The 25,816-nt window shown below is 42.1% G+C and overlaps 1 protein-coding gene across 1 annotated transcript; it reads right to left on the bottom strand.

The window, feature by feature from the left end:
- Positions 1–2,715: 2,715 nt before the first annotated feature.
- nisch (nischarin) lies at positions 2,716–25,816 on the bottom strand. Its single transcript, XM_070902547.1, has 28 exons — positions 25,736–25,816; positions 24,966–25,049; positions 23,906–24,088; positions 22,294–22,342; positions 21,952–22,115; positions 21,738–21,833; positions 20,506–20,601; positions 20,261–20,413; positions 19,534–19,602; positions 18,110–18,295; positions 17,491–17,619; positions 17,219–17,332; positions 15,159–15,330; positions 12,835–12,953; positions 12,224–12,330; positions 11,807–12,097; positions 10,802–11,118; positions 10,289–10,500; positions 9,487–9,932; positions 8,712–8,893; positions 8,566–8,629; positions 7,720–7,858; positions 7,208–7,358; positions 6,555–6,674; positions 6,239–6,400; positions 5,122–5,294; positions 4,842–5,032; positions 2,716–3,308 (listed from the first exon to the last, which is right to left on the bottom strand). The coding sequence occupies exons 1-28, from the start codon at positions 25,814–25,816 to the stop codon at positions 2,981–2,983; spliced, it is 4,578 nt and encodes a 1,525-aa protein (XP_070758648.1). The 3' UTR covers positions 2,716–2,980.

Genomic DNA, 25,816 nt, shown 5'->3' with positions numbered 1-25,816 from the left:
ATTAATGTGTAAATGCGGTTTGAAAGCCCTCTCCACGCTGCCAGGAATATTTTCCAGCGGAGAAATTCTGAAGCTTTCACTTTGTTGGGCTAAAAGTACTTTAATAAATAAAGTTAAATCTACCGCCCACCAAGTCCTCTCAGGGAATTATTGGAGGAATTAGACGTCCTCCTATCAAACATCCCTGAAGATGGCCCCCCGACGTGTACGTCTCGGCGACTTCAACATCCAGACAGAGAAGTTAAGATCTGACTTACTATCTTCTTTTGCTCTCTCACTGAAGAATGAGCTGCCCACTGACATCAGGACTGCAGGACATCGCAGACTGAACTCATGTGTTCAGACTGCACCTTAACTGCCCATAAAAATAAAAACCAAAAAACTCTTTCTTGAAGCAGTTCAGGATATTTAAACAACCTGAACAAGCACAGTTGATGTGCTTGAATTCTTGCAATTAATGGATCGTATCCACATGGGTGAAATGCACTTATTGTAAGTCGCTTTGGATGGAAGCTGAATAAATGTAATCGCATGTGATCATCGCATCGTGAAATAAGCACCCACACTGCAGCCTGTGGTGCTGTTTTCGGCCTGTACGCCTGCTTAACAAAGCGAGGCAGAATGAGGCAGGTCACTGTAATAATAACATATTGCTGATCACTGCAGTATTGTTGGTTCCACAGTAAGTTTTGTTTTCTGGTTTGATTGCTGCATAAGCTGAAAAGCGCCCTGGCTGCGGTTAAATCCTGCTGATTTTCGATGAACCAAACCGCTGTCGCTGAACCAAACAGGAATTGTTGTTACATGTGGAGTTTTCATTTTCACTTTAATTCAGTGGCATTCCCCTTTAACAAGACAACATGTAACGTAAACAACACTGGTGAAGGGTGGGGCAGTCCAACACTGGCTGGCTTCCCATTTGTCGATATTAATAGAAAAACATAACATACAATGAAATAAAACACAAAGAAAATATAAAATATAATACTCAATGATAATACTAAATATGACATTACAGAGTTCATGTTGGAAATATCATCAGGAGCTTCATGTTTAGTACAAAAAAAATCTGCTTCAGGATGGAAAACATCCATCTGTCCCAAAGCAACAATAATATTAATATAATATTGATAACAATATACAGTTCAATAATACTGCTTAATCAATTATAATGTGCAAGGAATAAAATGTTCAGAGAGCAGATTGTGCCGAGCAGCTGTGAGAGTGTGTGTCTGTGTCTGTGTGTGTGTGTGTGTGCTACTTAAAAACAACAGTCCAACATTTTGGGATATCCTCTTGTCACCTCAACCAGAGTAAGACTGCACAAATGTAAAAATGGAAATATAAAAAAAAAGTCATTTTTGGTTTTAAGAGCAACTTTACATAAATAGCAACATGAAAATCAGACAGCTTTGGAGTTTGCTAGGCTAGCAGTTTCCCCCTGCTTCCAGTCTTTGTGCTAAGCTAGGCTAACACGTCCTGGGCCTATCTTTGTACTGGACACACAGAGATGAAACTGATGTACATCCTCTGAGCTGACCCTGGAGAGGACAGTGAACAAGAGGATTTACCAGAAATGACAAACTGTTCCTTTAAGGTAATGTTGATTAAAATCGAGTAGAACTCCTGTGGACTGTCTGCAGCGCCCCCCTGTTGCGCAAAAACCAGTCTGTCTGTCAATCAAGTCATCGAACAAATCAGTAAATCTGCTCCGCGTGAGACACTTGAGGTTGCGCCAGAAACCCCCATTCCTACTATTTTGGCTCCCTGTGAGGTCACAGTCTCCTCCTACTGTCTGTAATGGCAGTCTGGTGTCCACTGAGTCCATTTTTTCTGTGGGGGACACCAAATGGCATGTGGTCTGAGCCACATCCCTTCTCATCCGTAAGAAGTCAGACTAAAGGCCCCAGTATGCTTCAATCTAAGTGCTTGTTGGATCGTCTAACAGCCTCTGAAACCTTTCCAACAGCAAAATCAATTTTTGTAACTTTCTGAAACCAACAATGGTCAATGGTGTGTGGAGGTGTGAAAGTAAGTCGATTTTCAAATTTTCTCTCACAGTCTTTTTTCACTCCTCACACAATCACTGATGTCACTTTTCAGGTGAGCAACCGAGTGCAACACCATGAATTCCTTTGAGGAGAAACTCTCTGAAAGTGTGTGCCGTTAGGCCCATTTGAGCGATTCATGACATCAAGACTACAAAGACGCGCAAAAGACACCGAGTTGTTGGAGGCTTTTCACCCCACTTTCCAGTATGGACATACAGAACAGGGAGACACCACTTGACATTCGCCGTGGTCGGATAACACGTCGTATGAACTAGTCCCTTTGACGCGTACTGAGGCCTCTGCTTTGGTCTTCTTGAAGTGCAGATCTTATCTAAATAAGGGTGCCAAGCAGAGACTTCATCAATAAAACGCCTCCGGCAAAAAGTTTAACTTGGCTCGACTTTTGTCGCAACACAATGTGATGTCAAGATACAACCCCCCTGTTTGTTTTCTCTGGCATGCTTTCTGAGAGTAATCATGCTGTGATATGATGCGATTGGCCAGGTGTGTGGAGGCGTGCAAGTAAACGGGATATAAAGTTCTCCCTCAAGCTCTCGTTTTTCATTCTTCACACAACTACTTCTGTCAGTTTTCATGCGAACAACCGAGTGCACCATCATGAATGCCTTCAAGGAGAGACTGAAAGTGTGTATTGTTATCTCCATTTGATTTATTCATCGCGTCTCGCCCCTCTCTATGATGAGGCCTCTGCCTCAGTGTGACCATTCACAGCAGCTAGAAAATGCTTTTCCGTTAGACGTGATCAGACAACACTTTGTACAAACTATTTCATTTGAAGCATAGTGAGGCCTTTAAACAGCCAATCAAGCCCTGAATCTGTGTGTAAATTTTTTCGGTCATACGATTACTCCGCCTGCCAATCAGCTCCCAGCGACCAACTAGGTGCTGAACAGTCATCCATTGACCAATTAGCCGGTGAGCTCCACGGGAAGCTCCCGACTGCACAGCGCCTCCCACTGGCGAGCGAGGAGTGAGATCAGCCTCTCTCTGCTGTCAGCTCCCGGGACAAAGACGCACCACTGGACCTCGCCCTCTGCACCCCCACTGGCTCCGCCCCCTCTGGGCAGGGCCTCCTCCCCTCCGGCGGCAAAGTGGTCCATGGTGAGGTGGCAGAGCAGGTCGGGGCCGGGCAGGTCATCGAACACCAGGGTCAGAGCCTGAGGGTATGTCTGGTACCCCAGCAGGACGCGATCCAGGTCCCTGATCCTCCGAGCCTCACGCAGCTGGTACCGCTCCCTGCAGGAGGACATGATGAGGAGGAGGATGAGAAGGAGGATGAGAAGGAGGATGACTACTACCATACTGTCAAAAACCATCACAATGAATGACATCACTTGAATCAAACACACAACAATCCTACTTTTCTTTGAGAAAAAGGGCTCACTAATGACATTTAATGTGTCAACAGAGATTTATGATGTTATCAAAGACATATATGTTTTCAGCTGGTCTAATGAAGTCTGATAGCTGATATTCCTCAATTAAGAAGATCCACGACAAGTGGGCTGTCATTTCCCAGAGTCCTTAAAACAAACCTGAGATAAAAACAACTGGGATTAAAATTAAAAGGCAAAATAAGTGCTGGATTATTTATTATTCATAAATTATTAAAAAATGAAGACAGGGCTTGGCACATAGTTCTGGACCAAGTGAAAGCCTCTTTTTAAACATTTTCTGCAGAAACAAGTACAACATATAAGTTGGTATGGCAAACTTGTTATCCTGAACAACACAGCGATTCAATAAATTGCAGAGCAACACAAACAAACAGCACCTGGCAGTTTCAGTTAATGATCTCCACACTAAGAGAGAGTGATGCAGCAGATCTGCTCTGCCTCTGAGCTGATAAAACGCTGCTTCTGTTTCATTTCTCTCAGGTGGAGCCCTGAAGTGCTGGTGCCGGTGAGTTATTGGTGAGTTACTGGTGAGTCAATAATAGTGACTGTAACGGTGACTGATTCGATGTTACGCCTCTCTGTTTTCAGGCCTCAGTGAATATTGATTTCAGCTGGGGGGGGGGTTTCCTGAGTGCCCCGTGTTCCCTGTGACACCATCAGTATCTGTGAGTGAACTGTCTACACGTCACACACAGTACTTCGGCTGCCAGTCAGTGTCTCCTCTTCTTCCTCTTTTCCTGCAGCAGACAGGCACAAACACGAGGGAACAGCTTTTTTTTTTTACTCCCAAAATACAACTCTGCTGCGTTCAGGGGAGACGACATGTTTGACTGATTTTATTGCTTGGTGTTTGTCGGTTCTGCCTCCCGAACCTCAGGGACGTCGCAATGAATAATTCTGCTCTTAAAGCTGCAGTAGGCAATATTATTTAATCACAATTTTGGTTGAAATAACTTATTTGACCATTGCATGTCACTAACAATATTTGATTGAAGGGTTCCATTAAACGCCCGCCCCTTTGTACAAACACAGCAACTCTTCTCTCTCTTCGACCTTTCCTCTCTGCTAGGCTCACCAGCACGCACGCAGAAGTTGTGTCAAGAGAGCTATGGCAACTTGTGATGCATTTCCAATGCCTCCTTTGCCCACAACGGCATATTGTACAAAACACGCCAAAAGAATGAAGACCCTGGACGAGAAGAGAGAGAATTCAAAAGTCCTAAATAAAAACATATCAGATGAGGCAGCAGAGAGAAGCAGAGGCGGAAGGTTCAAATTGCCCTCTACAGCTTTAAGTGACTCCCCTGGATAAAGAGAGGTAAAGGTTTTGAAATGCGGTGGCACAAGAGGGCGGGGCTTCCTACGTGCTCACCTGGAGGGAGGTTCTTTGGCGAAGTCAGGCAGAGGATAGCTGACATAGTCCTCGTCCAATAGGAACACGTCGGTGCTGGTCAGGATCAAAGTCCTGGGCTGGAGTAAAGGAGATGGAGCAGAGCCAGAAACTGAGGGGGGAAGGCATGAAAGAGTGGAGCCTTGGCTGGGCAGACTGCTGGGGATCTGGACCTGGAGGAAAGGAGCGAAAAGCAGGTGAAAAGTAATAATTTTTTATATTTTATATTGAAATCATAAATTCCAAAGAAAGAAGTTCTTACCTGGAAGACCAGCAGGTACAGCAGGACGTTGAAGGAGCGTGAAGACGAGGATGCTGCGCTGGCCGGAGACTTCCTCTCCGCCACGATGAAGGTCAGGTCTCCCATCTCCTCCTCACTGGGATAAATAAACTTCACCCTGCTGCTGTGGACCAGCTCATAGTTCTGCATCTTACCTGCAGGGGGAGACAAAATCAAATCTGTCAACATCGTCAGCTTCGCACCTGGTCAGCAATTTGTCTTCCTCACTCCAATAACTCAGACAATTAGTTCTAATTTTGAACAGATATCATTTGGGATAGGATGTTTTTTTTAATTTTAATAAATCCACACATCAGAACAAAAACATCAATATTTTTAGACACATACACGTTCTGGAGTACATAAATAGCATGAATAATTTTCTCAGTATTGCTAAAACATTGCCCTGATCTTGGAAATATTCCTGAGTTGGTAGAAACATGATTGCACCAATTTCTTTGTGTTTTGTCCAAAGCTCAGTCAAAGATAACACCCAGGTTCTTAGCAGTGGCCTTAATATTTGGGATAAGGGGATAGAGCAGTGGCTGGAGTCAATAAGACAATGTTTGTTTGTTTTTCTGGATATTACTTTTAGATACCCTTTGTTCTCTCTCTGGTCCCAGTGGTTCCTGTGTTGGAGAGTGTAGCATTATGGGTTTCTTGTAGCCTTAATATTGCTAGGCTAGCAGGTTTCTTCACGTCCGTTAACAGTGTGTATGTCACACCAAGAAGTGTTTAAGAAGACCAGTTTGACCTTCAGGAGTTTCTAACAGCCTGTGTAAAACATTTTGGAGGAAATAAATCCCTGATGAGTACAACGAGTCAAAAGCGTCTCAACCAAGAATTTTACCACTGTCATAACGTCACAGAGTGTCATAATCAGAAGCTCAAAGAAACTAATTGTGACCCCTTCTAACCCCTTAAACATGGCCTATTGTGTTTTATTCAAAAGGTTTCTTACCTTCCAAAAATCCTATAATTATATTTATCTGCCAACAGACATTTTTTATTTAGTTATATATCACTGTAGAGGGAAGGTTGTTCATGTAGGATCTGGTGAATAGGTATAAACATGTCCTCTGAGTGACAGCCTGTTTACCTGTGTTTGTGCTGGTGAACTGGGAGTAGAAGTCCTGATCTGACGGCTCTGGAGGAGGAAGCTTCTGTTGCAGACTGAGAGCTGACATCAGCTCCTGAAGGAAGACACTTGTCCCGTAACTGTCCCTGCTGAGACAGCACACGATATGATCGGCCGAACAACCTGCAAACACAGAGAGACAGAGAGAGAGAGAGAGAGAGAGGGAGAGGGTCCATGGATTGATAAGAGGGTGACACAGAGTAATATCAGCATTAAGCAGCAGTTTGGTATACATTTGTATGACCTCTAGAGACAGGGTGTGTGTACATCCACTGACCTACGACTCTGAAGTACTGGTCAAACAGTCCCACATTGACAGACAGCAGCTCGGACAGTCTGATGGACAGACAGCAGCACAGACAGACGTCCGGATCTCCAGAGTCCATTATGTCCAACACTGGCAGAGATAGAGAGACGGAGAGAGAAGAGATTTAACAGCACTGAAAGTCTACAGACAAACTTGTAATGTTGTAATGGTTGTAATGTTCACTACACACCAGAAAACAAACCGTTAAATGACAGAAAACTGTAACATTTTAGGGGTAAAAAAATGTAAAGTTTGTTATTTGGATCCCCAAATAAATAATAACTTAGCATTACGTTTCTGGGGGTCCTTGGGAAATAATAACTACAACAATTTCATGTATAAGGATATACATAAATGCATTTTTTACCTACATTTTAAAGGGTTATTGTCTTAGTGTTTCTTTACATCACTGCTCCTGGTTTTGATCTTAACACATCTCTGCTTGGTCAAATTAAAACCAGGATCAGTCCTGATCCTGAATGTGACATTTTAGCTATAATAATTAGCAATGCCAGCTAGAGCAGTAGTATTAAAACAGCAGTGACTCCCATTACACTATGTGATTTTAAATGTAATCTCTTCTCACTCTGAATGAACCAATCATTATCGTCAGTTCATCCTACCTGAGTGATGACCGAGCGTAGAGGCGGAGTCTTCCAACAGGAAGTAGATTGTATCAGTGGAGAGCAGCAGACAGCAGGTGAGCTCAGACTCTGGAGACGTGTAGAGAACCACAGACAGCCACAAGACCTGTCTCACCTCCTCCGCCTCAGACTAATTCAAGAGGCACAAAAAATAAAAAAGTTGAGAATTTTTAAAAAGACTGCAGAAGAACAGCAAAATATCTTTCTGAACATGAACACTGCCTTAGACACTTTCTGCTATTTCCTGACATTCTAGAGACAAATCAATTAATTAATTGAGAAAATAATCAGTACGTAAATAGATAATAAAAATAATCTTTAGTTGCAGCCCTACTAAAATTGAACAGCTTAACAGTTGGAAAACAGTCGGCAGTAAAGTGACTTTGCTCTAAAACTAAATCTGATGGGTCTGTGATGAAATGTTAGATGTCAAACAGCTGCATCACATCCTTTGATACACAAACACAACTGTGTGTGTGTGTGTGTCCTACCACTGCTATATATCTGTGGAAGTAGGCCAGCATTTGCTGTCCTCCGAGGCCAGCCAGGAGCTTCAGTCCTGGGGAGAGACCCGGGGTGAGGTGGGGGGATGGCTGGTTCTCCTCCACCTGGAGGAGGGAAGAGTCCCAGCTGAGGAAGAGGAGGGAGGAGAGGTGAGGAAAAGATAAAAATATCAATACCAGTAATAAGTCATCTCTCATGAACGCTACAGAGCTGCTGTGGGAAAAGACACACTGTGCTCCCTGATGTTTGTTGAATAATGTACAAAAAGAAACATGCAGTGCCCCCCTGAGACCAATCAGCACCATTATGAGAAGTTGTTAAAGAATAGTGACCACAATATGTACTGAGTGGGACATTTTACATTATATAAAAAAAACCTGTCAGTGATCTCAGAGGACAAACTATGTAATGGAGACACTGTTTATATATTACCTCAAACATAACGCTGATGTTTCTTATCACTTATCGCCCAACATAAAGCTGATAGTGGTATATCTGTGATAAAATCAGCTAATATTGACAGTGTCAATGTAGCGGTCGAACTCTTGTGATTAAGTGCTGATATTACAGGTTCAATGACGTCCATCAGCATTTACTCTGCATCATGGTTTGTTTTAGATAAGTAAATGTCGTATACAATCACTGATAAATAAATGAGTGCCCTGATAAGATTAGTACATTGTGTTAACAGTATTAGTACAGTGTGAAACTGGGACACACTGTGTGGCCTTTAGCAAAGATATTAGCATGCAGCTGTAAATGCAGGTACAAGAAGAAGAATTATTGCAGTTACATGGAGAGAAAGTAATCTATGTTGTGCTTCAGAGGTCTACCTGCTGGTGCTGTTTGATTTCCTGGTACTGGTACAATAGCACTGGTCTCTGGATCTGAAGCAGCCTGAGAACACAACAAGGAGGTGTCAAACAAACCAGCAAGGATCAAACTAAATTAAACCTATAAGGCCTGAGTTGGTCTTCACCTTGTGTGTGTTGTCCTTGGTGTGGACAGGGCGTGCAAGGCCAGGGCAGGGCCACCATCTTCAGCCCCTCCAGAGACGCTCTCCGCTGACTCAACTCCCCCAGGAAGGAGCACCTGTCCTTGGCCAGAGGGAAGAGCAGCAGCAGCCTCTGACCACCCAGCAGCAGCTCCACACTGTGACTCCTCCAGGACACAACATGATGGTTAAAATACAGATAATGACAATACTTAAGTGTAAGGAAACTAAAGACAAGAGCAAACAATACCGAGAACATGAAATCAATTTCGCTGTTCGGTTTCACAAAGACGTGGAATTCATCTTTGTGTGCCACCAGAATAATTATAGACTTTTGGTGTTTCATTTTATAGTAAACCTGATCAATTAAAAAAAAGTTATAAATTGAAATTGTGCATGTTAATGATAATAATGTCAAAGTTAAACTCAAAGTAAACATAAATATAATATATATATAATATATATAAATATGTTAAACGATACAACTTATCATTACATATACTAACACAACTTACTTAGCTAGCCTGAAAACCAGCCAAACCGAGACACACATACTTGATTCTGTTTTCAGTTTTTTAGTCCTGCAGACACACAATTACTTTCAAACTGTACGAACATAAAATAAGTATAATATACAATAAGTATGAAACTCCATACCAGAGTGTGTGTCTGTAATTATCTGGAAAAAATACACACAAAACAAAAGAAGCCACAGTCCATAGAGTTACAACATACTTTTGACCAATCACAGCCTCTGTACCTGTGGTGGTGTTTTGGATCGGGGCAGGAGGTGTTGCTGGTTCTGTCCCCGACCTGAGAAGCTCTCTCTGTGGGGTGAAGCACCACGGAGCCGAGGGGCACACGGACCAGCCTGCACCAGGAGGACGAGGAGGACAAGGAGGAGTGATGGAGGTCAGTGCTCCTCCTCTCTCTCTCTGCCATCTCTCTGAAGTCCATCTTCAGCACCCAGAGGTGTCGGTGGGTGAGAAAGAGGAGAGAAGGGAGGCTGGGCTCCTCTCTGTTGGATAAGATGTCTGACAGGAGGGGGTGGGTGTCCGGGCCATAGGACGAGGAGGAGGGGAGGAGGTGGGCAGGATAGCCTCCCTGGGCTCCCTGACTCTCCTCCAGCTCCCAGGAGTTGATGAGTGAGCGGGGGAGGAGCTGTGGAGTGTTGGGGGGCTCTGGGTCAGTCTGAGACCCTGCTGCCTGGAAGAACAAGTGAGAAGGTTTTTATTTTCCAGGTGCTGACACAGTGATTCATGCTCATTAATTGGCACAATAATACAGCAGACATTCAAGCTCTGTTTCACCAAATTACAGACTGAACTGTGTTGAATGACCTCCTCAATCACTTGGATGTTACTTAATTGTGTCGATTTTATTTCTCATGACATGTAATGCTGTCTGCAAATTAAATTTTGGGGAAATAAAGCACTGAACTGCACTGCTCTCTATCAGGAGAAAGAAAATAAACTGAAAAACCACAAACAGTGATCGAAAATTAAGCAGAAGCTGTTCTTTAGATTTGGGGACTCTAAATTGCTCATGTGCTGCTCTCTGACCTGGATCAGCACTGTGAGCTCGGTCCTGGTCTGCCAGAGCTCCTCGGCCTCGGAGAAGATGTACCAGCGGGTCGGGCCGGCTTGGAGGCCGAAGGCGAGGCAGGAGTCAGGGAGCTCAGCAAGGGAGGAGAGCAGGAGCTGGGAGTACGGCAGCAAGACGTCCACCTGCAGGCTGGACAGCACCTCCTCCACAGGCGGACTCTGCTCCTGGTCTGAGAACAGGACAACAGATTGCTCTTAGTATTTCAGCACGCAGCAAAATTATTGCAATTTAGGGTTGAGTGTCTTGCCCAGGGACACTTCGACAGGAGGTGGACAGGAGGAGGAGGTGGGGATCAAACCGCCTGGTTTTACACAGCAAAGTCATCCAGCTAACATAATGATCCTGCTACGTTAGGGAGGCCTCACGTGAACTCATTAATTGATTCAATCCAAGAGCGGCAACCAAAGTTTCCATATTTGTTTGTGTAAAGTATACACACAAAGTTTAACTGAGGCTGATTGTGTGTTTACCTGCATCCTGATTGGTCCATGTGAAATCATCTGATAGGTACAGCAGGCCCAATAGCCGGTCCGTCAGCACCAGACAGGCCCCCTTCTGCTCCACCTCCTCTTTCACCTGAAGACAGTAGCACCATAGAACCCTGCTGACCTGCACTTCCTCCTCCTCCTCCTCCTCCTCCTCCTCCTCCTCTTCCTCACACAGCTCCCCCTGGTGGTCACCAGGCTCGTCTGCAGGAGGAACAGCGAGCGACGTGGATGAGGAGCAGACGGACTCCTCAACAGAGTCACCGAGACCCATCTCAAAGTATCCGTCCCTGGATCCTGGACTAGAATGATGAGCATAAAACAGTGAATCAATCAAGAATCATCCTTTTGTACTTTTTTGTCATTTAAGTGTTCATAGATTTAACATTGATATCATACACAAATACAAACTTGTTTATTGGACACTGTCATGTAGTGTAAAAACATCATCTCAGACACTCATAAATCAGTGTGAAACTTTAGGTGATTGAAGAAACCAGTGGGACCTAGAGGATCCCAGAAGCCACTGGGAATTTTGGGGGATGTCGGACGCCGTTGAGAACAGTGGGCACTTTAGGGAATCAATGAAACCGGTGGGACTTTCAGGGAATCTCAGAAACCAGCAGCCAGATCCCAGAAAACAACAGGGATGTCTGGAACTTCTAGAATGCAGCAAAAACTGGGATTTATGGGAATCCCAGAAATTAGTGGGACCTTTAGGGGATCCCAGAAACCATTGGGAATTTTAGGAGATGTCAGAAACCATTAATAATGTTTAGGAACATTATTTAGAAGATCCCAGAAACAATAGGAAACAGAAACCAGCAAGAATCTCTGGGAATTTATGGGAATGCCAGAAACAGAAGGACTTTCAGGAGATCTCAGGGGATCCTAGAAACCAGTGCAAACTTCTAGGAATCCCCAATCATTAGATGTCTCAGAAAACACTTGTCTAAGAAACCAGTAAGAGAAGGTTGCTGGTTAAATTACCTGGGACTTCCCACCTCGGTGACCTCCACATGGGACTGAACTTCTCTGGATTCAGACCTCTTCTCTTCTTCCCTCTCCTCCTCCATCTCTCCCTCCTCCTCCTCCTCCTCCTTCTTCTTCCTCTTCTGCTCCTTCAGGGTGGAGCTGAGACGATGGGAGAGCTGGGTAATGAAGTCTTTGTTCAAGGAGGAGAGGGAGAGCAGGTGAGTAGGAAGTAGAGGACAGCAGGCTGCACAGCAGGAGAAGCAGGTGGTTTCAACTGGTCTGGAGGAGGAAGAGGTGCAGACACAACTGGAGAGGAGAGAGACAGGGATGGATTAACAGCAATCAAAAAAGCCTTTTAAGTAAAATGGACTGGATATTTATTTAGCGTTGTTTAGTTATATTATAGTAGAAGCACTGTTATTCGATACTGACCAGACAGTAATAGTAGGAGTTGTAGTAGTAGTTGTAGTAGTAGCAATGATACTTGTAGGAGCTCCACAGTGTGCGTGTTCAGACAGACTGACAGCAGGTTGTTGTACCTACAGACAAACACATGAAGCAACATTATATCCTGAAACAAATATCGAAATAAATTCTGCTTCAATCTGAACACCTTGTGTAGAGCACCTTTATTTAGCTGTACTTAGGCAAAGCTATGCTCAAGCTAAATGCTAACATTAGCATGCTAACCTGCTCACAATGACAAACTATGTGAGCAGATTTTAGCAGGTCATGTTGACCATATATAACATGTCAGTTTAGCATGTTTGCATGCTAACAGTAAACATTCGTTCTGGAGGTATTTGATCATAAACCTAAGTATTGGAAAAATGTGTACTAAGACATATTGTTCAATGATACACTGTTACACTTAAATGTTTTGTCACATAATTTCTCTTTTACATAAAAACTGATTTCTGAACTGATTTCAGTCCCTGCCCCTCCACCCCTCCCATCTAATCAAACTGACATCCTAGTGGTTGTAGTGGTAACAGACCCCCCCCCCCCCCCCCCCTCCCCGGTGTTTCAGGTGTGTGTCTGACCTCGGCGGGGTCAGGAGACAGGAGTTGTGTACTGGGGTTAAAGCTTGTGGGGGGAGGTGCAGCGTCCACAGGAGGGAGGACACTGGGGGGAACTGCGGCCTCCTCTCCGCTCGTCACTTCTGAAACAGGAAACCAAACAGATCAGTGGCGCGGACGATGAGGAGCATACTCCGCAAAGTTTGACTGATGAGACACCATTAAAGTGCTTTTGTACTGATTCTGTCACAACATCATTAAATATGACTATTTATGTGCAGAATCATTTTAAGTGGCTCCAGCATCTTAAATATGAATATTTGATTCTTTGCCTCGTCTTAACACTAGTTAATTAAATAAATAAATCTTTAGTTTGTTGACTGTTGGTCAGGCAACACAAGGCATTGTAAGACAACACCTTGGGGTCTAAGAAGTTGCGATGATGGGCATTTTTCACAGTTTCATACACCAAACAATCAGCAGATTAATCAATTATGAAAACAATCAAGTTGCAACCCTACATAAAAGGCTTAAAAATGGGCATCATGCAGAGTGAAAAATGTCAATGCCACATAACAGTCAAACCCTGTTTCATTGGACAGACTAAAAAAATACCAACATGCATTTGGTTCTTACCGTTTATATTCAGACACTCACTGAGTGTGACCAAGTCAGAACAAATATTAGTGTCACAAACGGGGGTTAATGAGCATTAGCAGGGTGTCACACAACCTGCAGCCAATCATTAGTAAATATCAGTCACTGGTTAGTTATTCTCCTGTCGTCTTAACCAGCTGTTTGTAAATCCATCACTTACTCTGTGTGTGAATGTGAAGGAGAAAGGAGACTCATGTATCCGTCCTGTCGATGTCATATTCAGTCGACAAAGACGGTGTGGTAGTGGTTGCTCGGAGAATTTAACTTAACATTTGTCATGTCGATTCAAGTAACATTTATCTATTCATTTAAAACATGTTGAGTTAAGAGTTCTTAGTCGACCTACAACAATTTGTAAAGCTGCAAACATCTAATCCACGCTGATCCAAGACATTTTTGTTATAAATTATGAACCGTGAAAAAAAACTGTTTTCCTCTCAGTCTGAGCAGGAAGCAAAGCGTCTTACAACAGGAAATATAAAGCTGAGGAGATCTGGTTTAGAGGCTAAAACAAGATGTCCTCTGTCAGGAGTGACAACAGCAGGTTAGCTTCATCAGCAAACCTGATGATGGTTTTGTGATTTTTCCACTGTGATGTCCTGTGACTTGTTCTCATGTTAATAGAGATCCTGATGCAGCTCTGAGGAACATTCATATGATACAAATCAAAGGAAAACTAAAGAGTCCCACACTGTAGCTAACCAGCCTCAGAGCATCACATGTCTGCGATGGAAAGATCATTTCATGTCGGCCTCTGTAGTGCTAATCTTCATTATCTGAAGACAAAAATCAGTGAGAATTGAACCAAACTTTATCGTCACTGAAAGCATCAGCCAGACAGATTTGATGTTTTCATGTTTTAACAATTCTGTTCCTATACTTGTTAAAAAAAATAAGACACAATGTGTAACTCAGACTGCATTGGAAGGTGGATTTTTTTTCACTCTTGATGGAGCTAAGTTAGCAGCTTCCCCCTGCTCCCTGTCTTTGTGCTAAGCTAGGCTAACCAGTCCTACATGCAATCGTCTTTCAGGATAGCAGCACAGAAACACTTTTGTCACGACATCATTCTTGTAGTATTTAAATTTACTGTGATACTGTGGCAAAGCAGACCTGCAGACTGTATTTTGATTAATCAGTTGAGGTCATGCGATTCATCGGTTTGCAGCCAGCATAAATGTGACTGTGTAAGAATTTCTCCATGCAGTTCAAAGCTCCTCTACATTTTACCCGAGTGTTTTGTGCTTGTGCTTATAAGTTGTGGCATTTTCTGATGTTTTGTGCAAATGTGTTGATTCTTAAGTAGTTTTAATTAATTGGGTTTCAAACCAAACATTTTAGGTTAATATTTAAAAATGTGCAAGGTCAGCTTGTTGACATAGTACGATCATGTATGCTTTATTCTGTCAACATTTTGTAACCAGGGATTGTGTTATTATTACTTGTATTATACAAGCAGGGATTGTCTTAGTTTTACAAAAAGACAAAAAAAGAATGAATACTTAATAAAAATACTGTATTTAAGCCTCTGACTTTCACTAAATTGCTAGCTAACTGTCGAGTAGGCGTACAAGAAAAACACAAAGACCTAAGGAACATACTCATCTGTCTGGCTGCTGCCTTAGCGCAGAAATTAAAAAACACCACCCCCCCTCCCTCAGCCCTGCACAGCCTGATACATACATGATTACCTTGGCTGGGGCAGGCAGCCTGCTGGGCCGGACAGGAAGAAGAAGAGGAGGAAGAGGAGGAGGAGGTGACAGAAGGAGGAGCAACAGCAGAGGAGCAGCAGGAGGAGGAGGGGGGAGAGGAGGAGGAGAGGTGAGGAGGTGCAGCAGCAGACAGCCTGGTCTCCTCACTGATCTGACAAGAGGACAGAGAGGAGGAAGCCTTCAGAGAGCAGCAGTCACCTACATCATCAACCAGATCACATGATCCTAAAACCTGCAACCAGCAGCTCCATCAGCAGCAGAGCAACCGTCAGTCGGGTTTTAGAGACAGACATCTTAAAACTGACTTTTACACAGACACACCAGCTCCTTTCATATGGAAACAAAGAAATCCAGTTGCACTAGTCTAGCACTGCTCTGGTTGTATAATTACTGCACATGTATGAGGTTGTGTGAAAATGTGTAAACCAAACTGTGGAGTCAAAGAGCTAAATCTGTGTGCTGAAAGGTTGTGTTTAAACTTCCTACTCGTTTTGTAGTTTTCTTTAAATCTGTGAGGGTGCAGAACTCCAGGAACAAGCTGCAATCAATATTTTGCTTTTGTGAACATTTGAAGACATTTGTGGTCAACAGTTTCCTTCTGCAGAAAGACCTCGAAAAGGTTTGTGTTCGGGAGATATTCTTACAAAGATCACCTCCAGCCTCCAGCATGAAGGCACTTTTAGTTCTAAACATTCTGTTTGAAAGATGGACAAACAAGCAGCTTTAATATTTTGATTCAGGATATTTACGACGCTTGGTAGTCAAATTATATGTACAACAACTCTTTTAGATCAAAGCCTAACTCACTCAGTAATGATACTAAGGTCTCTAAATACGGCCAGATTTATTGAAGAAAAATATACATCACTGGTGTGTATAGATGCATTTCATGAATAATGAATAATTTAAAATAATCTGGCCACATTTTGGTCTGTCTTTGTAGCCTGGTTTTGTCATTTTAATTTTTTATCTGAAAGCTGGACCCCCAAACAAGGAAGTAACTTTATTATTCTGGATACATTGACAAAGACCAACCAACAGAAAACTTACACGCATCTTCAGAATCAGAATCGGCAGGAGGAAACAGTTTGCCGCAAATATTTTGAGATGTTCAAAAAAAAGGTCCACAGAATATGTTCTACATATTTACAGAAAATACACAACCACAGACTGTCCATAGATTCAGCTCACAAACTCCACAGATCAGTTTACATTGGTGGATTTTTGCACAACCTCACACACCTAATCATGGTGGTTTTTATGCCCATACATCTCTGATTTATTATTATCTTAACTCTGCTGCTGATGTGCACAACCTCTCTAATATAAAAAGGTGTTGTTATTGGTGTCCAGTTATAGTTGCTGATCTGCAGGTTGTGACAACAAACACGACAGCAGCTCTTTACGCTCATGTAGTTAACAAAACAGGCTGCTGTAGTGACTGACTGAGTTTGTTTTAATAACAGCTGGTCAATCTTCGGGCTTCAGAGATCTGTTAGTAATTATCTTGATATCAGGATAACTATTAGTCACGTCTAATTGGTGCATTTTGTCTTGTGATTGGTCTATAATCAGGTTAGAATTATAAAAACCACTACAGCAGGTTTCAGGGTTAATTTATTTGGAAGCTGTGAGTACAAGATACAGATGTATCTCAACAATGCTTTGAGCTTTTTATGAGAGTAAAGTTTTAGGAGTCAACACAAGTGCACAACACAAGTTCATTTTATCTGATACTGGTAATGTTGAAATATAACATTCAGTGTTGTCGGGTAAAATCCTCTTATGAGAGGTACAGAAAAGAAAACACTCTCACAGTCCTAAAAGAGATTAATAATAATAATAATTCACATGTATTTACACTGGATATATATATGAAAAATAATAATAATAATTATCTAAACTATTTAAAAGTTTTAAAGTGCAAACTGCATGTCAATATAAGTGAAATAACTACTGACAACAATTTAACCACGTAAACCGGTCTCGGCAGGTCTGACACTGCCTCCTGTTGTATGATTCAGAGTGACAGAGCGTACCTTCTTGTCGCTGCTGCTCATCCTGTCTTTGACTTCTTTGGCTTTCTGAATGGCTTTCAACACTTCCACTGTGTCCAGCTCCTTCTCTGTCGTCACTTTACCGTCCAGACAAACCTGACGACGCAGAGACAACAATAATAACGATCAATAATTAATAGTATTGGTAGCAAAAGCTGAAGTAGCATAAAACAGTGGCAGCAGTAATATTAGTAGTAGTAGTAGTAGTAGTGGTAACGTAGTAATATTAACAGTGTGGTGGTTCCTCTGTGTACCTCTGCTGCACGGTCTCCAAACTGGGCCAGGACTTTGGTTCTGTAGTCTGGGATGATGCACATGGGGTTATTGGACAGGTTGAGTTTCTCCAGGCACGGCAGAGAGCCGATGTTCCTGATCTCCTCCAACTGGACACACACACACACACACACACACACACACACACACACACACACACACACACACACACACACACACACACACACAGACACACAGACACACAGACACACAGACACACACACACCTCAAATCAACCTCCACTGACTCCTTCATTAAATTCTGGATTTTTAACAAGAGCTATGGTTGAATGTTTTTTCAAGTGTGTATTGGAGAGCAGACAGAGATTGCAGAAAATGAGGAGAGAGAAAGATGGGGGACGGCCGAGGACCTTTGATGCAAATAATATGGATGTGGATCAACTACATCTACAGGTTTGTCATTTCAATAATTTAAGTATTTATTTATTTCCTTCGTTTTTGGTGATAGCTATATTTAATACCTTTTATAAGTGATCATTTTCCACATTTTCATCAAATAAAGTGTAAAAAGAAAGGTTTTCTGTATGTATTTACGTCACTTTGACCACTAGACCATCAGGGCGGACCATGGTGGGATTACCTGGGCCAGCTGGTTGTGGCTGAGGTCCAGGTTGACCAAAGAGTAGAGCTTGGTGAGGCCGGTCAGTTGGTCCAGCTGGTTGCCGGCCAGGCTCAGGGTTTTGATGTTGCCCAGACGGGTGTGAGCAGCTTCCAGGACCCGCAGGCTGTTATAGGCCAGATCCACGTGGACCAAATTGTACAGGTGCTGCAACCACAGGACAGTTACTTCAGTATTTATTGTTAATGACAAACTACACATCTGTTGGAGTGTCTTACAGCACCTGTCAGGACCAGCTGCCCGTTACAGCAGCTGAGCTTAAGTTTGAGTATAAAGTCAAACCTAACTGCTATACTGCAACTAGTAAGTTTCACATTAAACTCACCAGTTTGTTTGGTTGCACCATCTGCACTGAAGCTACAACTGAACAAGGTCCACTGTGATAAAAACATACTTTCGTCCTGTGCATAGTTCATATAGAATGGGAGAGAAAGACACTGCTGACTAGTGATGGAACACAACAAAAAAAGTAATGTGTCACATGTAAACTAGCTAACATATCATTCGTGTGTTTGTCTGACATCACCTCATGAACACTGGTGGTACTTCTGTGTTTTTTACTAAGGTGAGTATGACTGTATCACACATAAATATGGTCATATATAATAACAACAACATCAAAAAGCCTCTGAATATCTTCCAAGTGGTGCCAACAGCAAATCCCATCTCAAGTGAATGCAGCATTAAATCACACTTGTATCTATACAACACAATACTGAGTGTGTATGTTATTGTCATCATAACTGTAAAAGGGATCCAGTTTTGTGCTCCTGCTGTAAATATCAAATTCTCTTCAATCATTAGTCTCTCCCATCTGTCTGAACGTTCTGCCACGACAGTTAAAAAGGAATTACTTCCACCTGCTGAGGAAAGTCTAAGCTTTAAGTTGTATCTCTATGTTGTTACTAACTTGTGTGGTGCAACCTGTTTTTCCTAATTAAAGTGACAGTCCTTCACTAAGTTCAAACTAAGCTCTGTTTGAACAGGTGCTGCATCAGCCTAACGAGGTAGAAAGTGCTTCAGAAAGAAAAGGAACTTCATAGAAACGACAAGTGCCGAAACACTGAGTCGATCGACAGAAAACTATAAATCGTTTAAGTCAAGTATCAAGCAGATATGGATTTGTTGCTTTTCTCTGTTTTGTATCACACTAAACTGAATGTGTTTGGGTTTTTTGACTGTCGGTCAGACAAAACAGGACATTTGAAGACATCAGCTTGGGCTCAAGGAGAGTTTGGACATTTCCCCCCATTTTCTGATATTGAATTAATTAATGAATCAACAGTGAAAATAATTAGTTGCCTCCCTAGAAATTATACCGACATCGACATGAAGGACGACTGTCCTGACAGATCGGATGCCTTCTTCATCACGCTGTCACATACCTGGAGGTTTTCCACTGTAGACAGCTGGTTGTAGCTCAGATCCAGAAACTCCACCTTAGGAATCAGTTTCTAGAACAGAGAAAAACTCAGTGTCAGCACACAGAAGCTGGCGTAAGGAACATAAACTTTCCTTTATTCACAAACACTTTTTTTTAGCCCTGTATTAAGCCAATGTTGTAAACTCATCTGGATCTTAAGATATTAAACACAAACACAAAATTATCACCTGACACAACTGCTTTGTCTGTTACAGAAGATGACTCATATTTCTGACTCATATGACTGTATTACTGCTATGGAGTATTAGTTGACTTCGTTTATACATTTTCCAAATTAATCCTGCTTGAGTAAGTTTTACATAATTTAGTCATTATTTCTATACATTTTTAAACAGCTTTTCCAGACTTATTTTCTTTATTTACTTTTCCAGGTGTCATTGTTTTATTTGTCTACAAAGGTGGTGGGTTGGAACAGGAGTTCTTTTTTTGTTATGTTGTTGCGTAAAATACAGGCAAAATTCAAAACAAACCTTTTCTATTATTTAAAAAGAAATCAATAAATGACATCTGAGGTATTGTGTGAAATGGGCAAACAGACAGATGAAGGTCAGTCAATATTTCTTCCCCTGATTTCACTGCAGAGGAAAAAATTACACAAAACACTGACTTTTAAACACCGGTATCGACTGAAGTTCACACTGTGTTTGAGTCTGGTGGGCGTGTCTCACCACGGAGTTGTCAATGGTGCTGATGCAGTTGTGGCTCATGTCCAGCGTGGTCAGGTTTCTCCACACGGGGATGACAGCGGTGACGGGACAGCCCGACTCCGCCCCCTCAGCCTCCCACTGTGAGAACTCGCTCGCCTCCGGGACCAGGATTGACTGGAGGATGCACAGTACACGCATCAGTCATCAACATACAAGACACTGCATAAACATGTATACCAAAGAGTAGTATTCAGTCTAAACTGCACCATCATAGTTTCCGTGGAGCGGTGGATACTCAGAGTTGCCAGACTCGACCTCAGAGACGACAGACCTTGAATCTGTTGAGAGCTGCACTCACTGATCTGAAGACAGAGAGAGAGAGACAGAGGTTACCGTCCACATATCAGCAGGTTTTAAGTGGACTTCTGAAAAGTCAAAATAAAATCTCTATTTGTGTGTGTTCCCATCAATACTGTTATAGGATAATACTCAAGAGAATAGGATATGATTACATAATTAACAGAGCACTAATACCTCAGATACATACTGGCATTTCATTGCTGATGATCACCTCAGCTGTCATTTGTGTTTTCATAATGAAATGAATTTGTCTCCTCTGTTGGTGTTTTCACTATGTGGTTAAAGAGGGAGTGACATGCAGCAAGGATCTCGGGACAGACTCGAACTGTGAACATTAAGGTGAAGTAGCACGTTATGTGTCTTAGACTCCCCGGTCACCTGACTCCACTGCCCGTTTGGTCTTTGGTATCTTTGATGATGAGGCACATCAGTGTTTATTGATTTGAGTCTGAAATGATGAAAAGTCTTAAAAGATCAAAGCCTGTCTCATATGTCCTCTTTATCTAATCACCAACTTCTCCAACTCAGCAAAGAGGAAAAAACATTTTATTATATATGGTGTTAATAGTGATGTGAAACAGCTGCAAACTGTCTGTGATTTTGGATGTGGTGTTGGGTTTCACTCTTTCTGGTTTCTTCCCAGTACTCCTTATCTTTTTGTACATATTGATATGATAGCTTATGTTAACGTCTTGCCTGATAAATGGAATACTATAAATAAATAGCTAAAAATCAATTAAATTCCACAGAATCGCAGAGAACAGCAGATTTATTTGTGGAGGTGAAGTAGATCCACACAGAGCCTTCATGACAAGTTCAGTGTTCAAGAACTTTGACATGCTACCAACTACAGTGCTGACCTTTGAGGGAACGAAGAGCCTGAAAGTCCAAAATGGAGTAAATCATCATATTTGTTGAATCACACCATCCGATATTATTTAACCCTGCACTGTCCAATGAACTTTCCTCTTCGTGTTCATCTATGTCCTACTTACTGGTGTGACCTGGCACTAACCTGGCGCCATAGTCTGGTATAAATGGGTAAGATGTGACGTTACCTGGAGTTCATTATGCCATTATCAAACAGGTTTGTGTGTAATATGAAGCAGGAATTCTAGAGAAACAGACAGACAGTTACCTCTATCTGCAGCAGTGATTTGAAAACAGACAGATCGAAGGGGAGACTGCTCTCCTGGATGTTACTAGTTCCTACTGGACCTCTGGTACCAGACATCTGACCAAAAGAGACAAAACCAGTGAGAACATTCATCACCTCTGCTCCTGAGAGTGAAGTCAGGACATGACACTAAAGTGTACGATGGATATTTGAGTTAAATAAAGAGGTGTGTGACCTTGAGGTATCGCAGTCTACAGGTGAAGTCGAGGATGTGTCCCAAGTCGGTCTTGGCGTCTCCATTACAGCACGTTGGTTTGGCCAGACGTAGCTGCTGGGAGACGGAGTAAAGCTGCAGAGGATGGAGAGAAAACACCTCGCCAGCCTGCAGCAGCTGCTCACCTACAACACACAAACAACACACTTTATCTCTTAAACTGATAAGTACAGTTACAACAACAGGGAGAGAGCCTCTGAGTGGAAACACACCGCTCCGGTGAAGGAGTTTCATCAATTGTTAACACAGCTGTAGAAACACTAGACGAGAGAAAAGAGGTCAAAGGTCAGAACGGAAGCTAACCTTTATGGAACAACTCCTCAGCCAGCGCTGCTGTGATGCCGTTGATCTCCTGAAAGAGACAAAGAGTTAGTTCAAAACTGGATTCACTTATTATAGTTATTTAACTGAGTCTACAAGCGTGACTGTATGTTATTATTATTATTTCTTCACTGCTGGTTTCAACTCTATGGATGTTTGATGTTGCTTTTCTTTAAAAAAACAACAACACAAAAACACACTGTTTTGTCATCTTCATCCAAGATTAACAAATCTAACTCTGTTTGAAGAACCTGAACCTCACATGAGACAGAAAACATCATGTTTTCGATTGTTTTCATCACAGTTAAATTATACAGTAGTTATGTGCTAATGCAGCATTAATGCAGCCGAAAATGAACAACAATAAAACTGTTGTGGTCATTTAAACTCTTCTGTGACACGTGTTGATCATCTCACATCACATGAGAAGGTTTTTCTATTGGCTGTTTACTCTGCAGGACTCAAGACAACACTGGTCTGTTGTTGTACTGACATCATCATATGATCACAGTCACTGACATCACAAAGCCTTTAAATACTGAATACAAACAGCGGCCTGCTTCTCAGTCTGGGAAATAATCACTATTTACTGGACAGAAAGACAAAAACGTAAACAAATATCATTGTTCTTTCATCATATTTTATCTTATGACATATCAACCCGTTTTCTGCCCATAAGGAACTTTTGACATGACAAGCATGTTGAGAACTAAAACCCAAGAATCTGAGTTTAGACATAAACTGAGGCGAATGAAAAATTAAAACCGTTTTTGACCTGGTTTTAGTGTAGTAATGGTTGTGTCACAGCATGTAGCAAAAATTTAATTAGTTAATCTGTAAATTATTTTTTCTATTACTCAAGATTATTGTTTCATCACTGAAATGTCTGAAAACAGTTAAAGAAAAACACAATTTTCTAGAGTTGACAACTTCAAGTTCCTCTTTTTCTCTGACTAGCTTTCCAAAACAATAATATAAAACAGAGAAAAGCAGCAAATCCTCACATTGAAGAAGCAGAAACCAGTGAATGGTTGGCATTTTTGATTTATAAAGTCCTCCAGCTTTATGAAATGAAAACAACAAACCACTGGAAATTTACCAGCAATGTCTTATCGTACTTAAAAAAGGCTGTTGTGTCAACAGTTTGGGGAAGGTCCTTTCCTGTTTCAACATGACAATGTCTCAGGCACAAAGCCAGCTCCATAAAGAAACGGTTTTCACAGTTTGGTGTGGAAGAACTTGACTGGCCTGCACAGAGCCCTGACATCAACCCCATCCAACACTTTTAGGATGAACTGAAACGCCAACTGTGAGCCAGACCTTCATCAGTGTCCGTCCTCACTAAAGCTCTTGTGGCTGAATGGGAGCAAATCTCTGCAACCAGGTTCCGAGATCTGATGGAAGGTTGTTATAGCGGCAGATTAATGCCCACTTTGGAGCCACATGTTCAACTGTAACATATAGCTGCAATGTTTACGAGTCCACGTACTTTTGACCATGTAGTGTACTTGCTGGTTGCAGTATCGAAGCACCTAAACAGGTTACTGTGCTTGTGCAGAGGTTGTAGGGTTGCAGCAGCCTCAGGTGTACTCACGTAGAGGTGAAAGTGCAGGAAGCAGGCGAGCGGAGTGGGCGTGGCCTGTGGGAACTGCAGCAGCAGCGTCTGCAGGTAGAGCTCCAGCTCCTTCTGCCGCCGCTCCACCAGACTCTTCGAGTTCTTTCCCAACATCTTCTTTGGAGGAAGGAGCCGTCGGTCCACCTTCTTCTCTGCCGTCAGCTGAAGGAAAACACACATCAGGATAAAACGTTCATTTATTAAGTGAAAATGCCAAATACTCTCAGGTTGCAGCTTCGCCAATGTGAGGATTTGCTGCTTTTCTCTGTTTTCTTCCAAGATATGAGACACCATTGACATAATGCCTTATGGTTATTAATGAGAGATGAATAATATATTTGTGGCCGGTATATTATCCTCTGATAAATGAGAAATTTTAATTATCAATCATTGATCCGATAATGGAATTTCAGGCAATAATTATGTCCAATAACATGGAGTCTGTCTGGAACAGCTGTGGGGTGTGTGTTCTTTGTGATTGTGAATGAACGCCACAAGTATAAGTAACTTATAATCAATATAAGTATAACAAGTATAACGTCACACAGGTGAGTAAATTAATTTCAGTTGCATTGCTGCTTGTTAGCAAATGCAAGATAAAGAAGAAAATGGCCATTTTTATGGTAACTACTAACTACAAATTATTTGCAAAAGTTGTATTGACAGTCGGAAAATAAACTGGTTAATCAGTCAAGTTAGCCTTTAATGTCCTCTTCATGTTTTTGCAATTGCAATACAGACAATTAAAGTTACTGGCCCTAAACTTCCAAGTTGTGCATGTCTAATAATTTGTATTTAAATATGGTTGCTTACGGAAGTTTACTAATAAGCTGTAGTGCTTTGCAACACAAAATAGTAAAAAACACTGCTTCATGCATCACAGAACTGAACTGAATTCAAAACAAAAAAACTAATTTGACCTGCTGTTTGTTTACCTGGACAAACTGCAAAATAAATATTTGGTGACTCCATTCATACAAAGCAGATTAATTACTGATGGGGGCAAACGGCCACCAGCTGAGCTGCTCCGGTCTCTTACCTTCTCGTGGAGGTCGTGGAAGTCACTGTAGCGATGCTTCACTGTCCATCTGTGCTCTCCATCCGTCACCTCGATGATATAGACCTGAAACACCCAGCAGCAGGACAATCAGTGATTACAATCTTCCTGAATTAAAAAGGACACATGGATGCTCTTATAATTAAATGGAGAAAGATCAAGGAACACCAAAGACCATCTTTGAATACACACAGAAGTTACCATCTCGCCCTATTTATAACCACCTTTTATCAGGTGAACTAAAATGTGATATTGGGCTTCATAACTGAAAATTGACTTGACTTGAAAGAAGAAGAAAATTAAAGGAGCTATGGGGCTGGTGAACAATTATTATCTTTTCAATCAGCCACATCGGTGAGGCTACTGAAACCTAAACTAACCAGTACAGAGCGAGACACTATATAAACAGAAAATATCATCCCTGACAGAGAAAGGAAAGGCTGCAGTGGGCTGTCGGGTCTGTAACCTTTAGAGGAAACGCTGTAAACACAACTCTGTCTGACAGCTCAGCTAACACGGCAGTTAGCGGTTAGCTTGTCAGTTCTGTCGGCTTCTTTTAGTGCAGCCTCGGGAGGATAAAGACATAACGACTGAAAAAAATAAGTATAATAACTGAACAGTTTATGTATTCCGTGACAGAGTAATTTCTTCAACATTAACTTGACTCGCTGTCACTGACAAACCTGAACCCAGGGTAGCTACAAGCTAAGCTAAATGACGCTAGGCTAGAGAGGAACCCGGACGTAGCTTACAGTGTAGTTTTCCACCAGCTCCGACCCGACAACGCACACTTTCCTCTCCGAAACCTCCTCTGGAAACGGGGCGGTCTCCAT

This window comes from Enoplosus armatus, chromosome 3, assembly GCF_043641665.1.
Source record: "Enoplosus armatus isolate fEnoArm2 chromosome 3, fEnoArm2.hap1, whole genome shotgun sequence".
NCBI classification, from domain to species: domain Eukaryota; kingdom Metazoa; phylum Chordata; class Actinopteri; order Centrarchiformes; family Enoplosidae; genus Enoplosus; species Enoplosus armatus.
The sequence above is the reverse complement of the archived record's forward strand: the minus strand, read 5'-3'. Positions and strand labels throughout refer to the sequence as shown.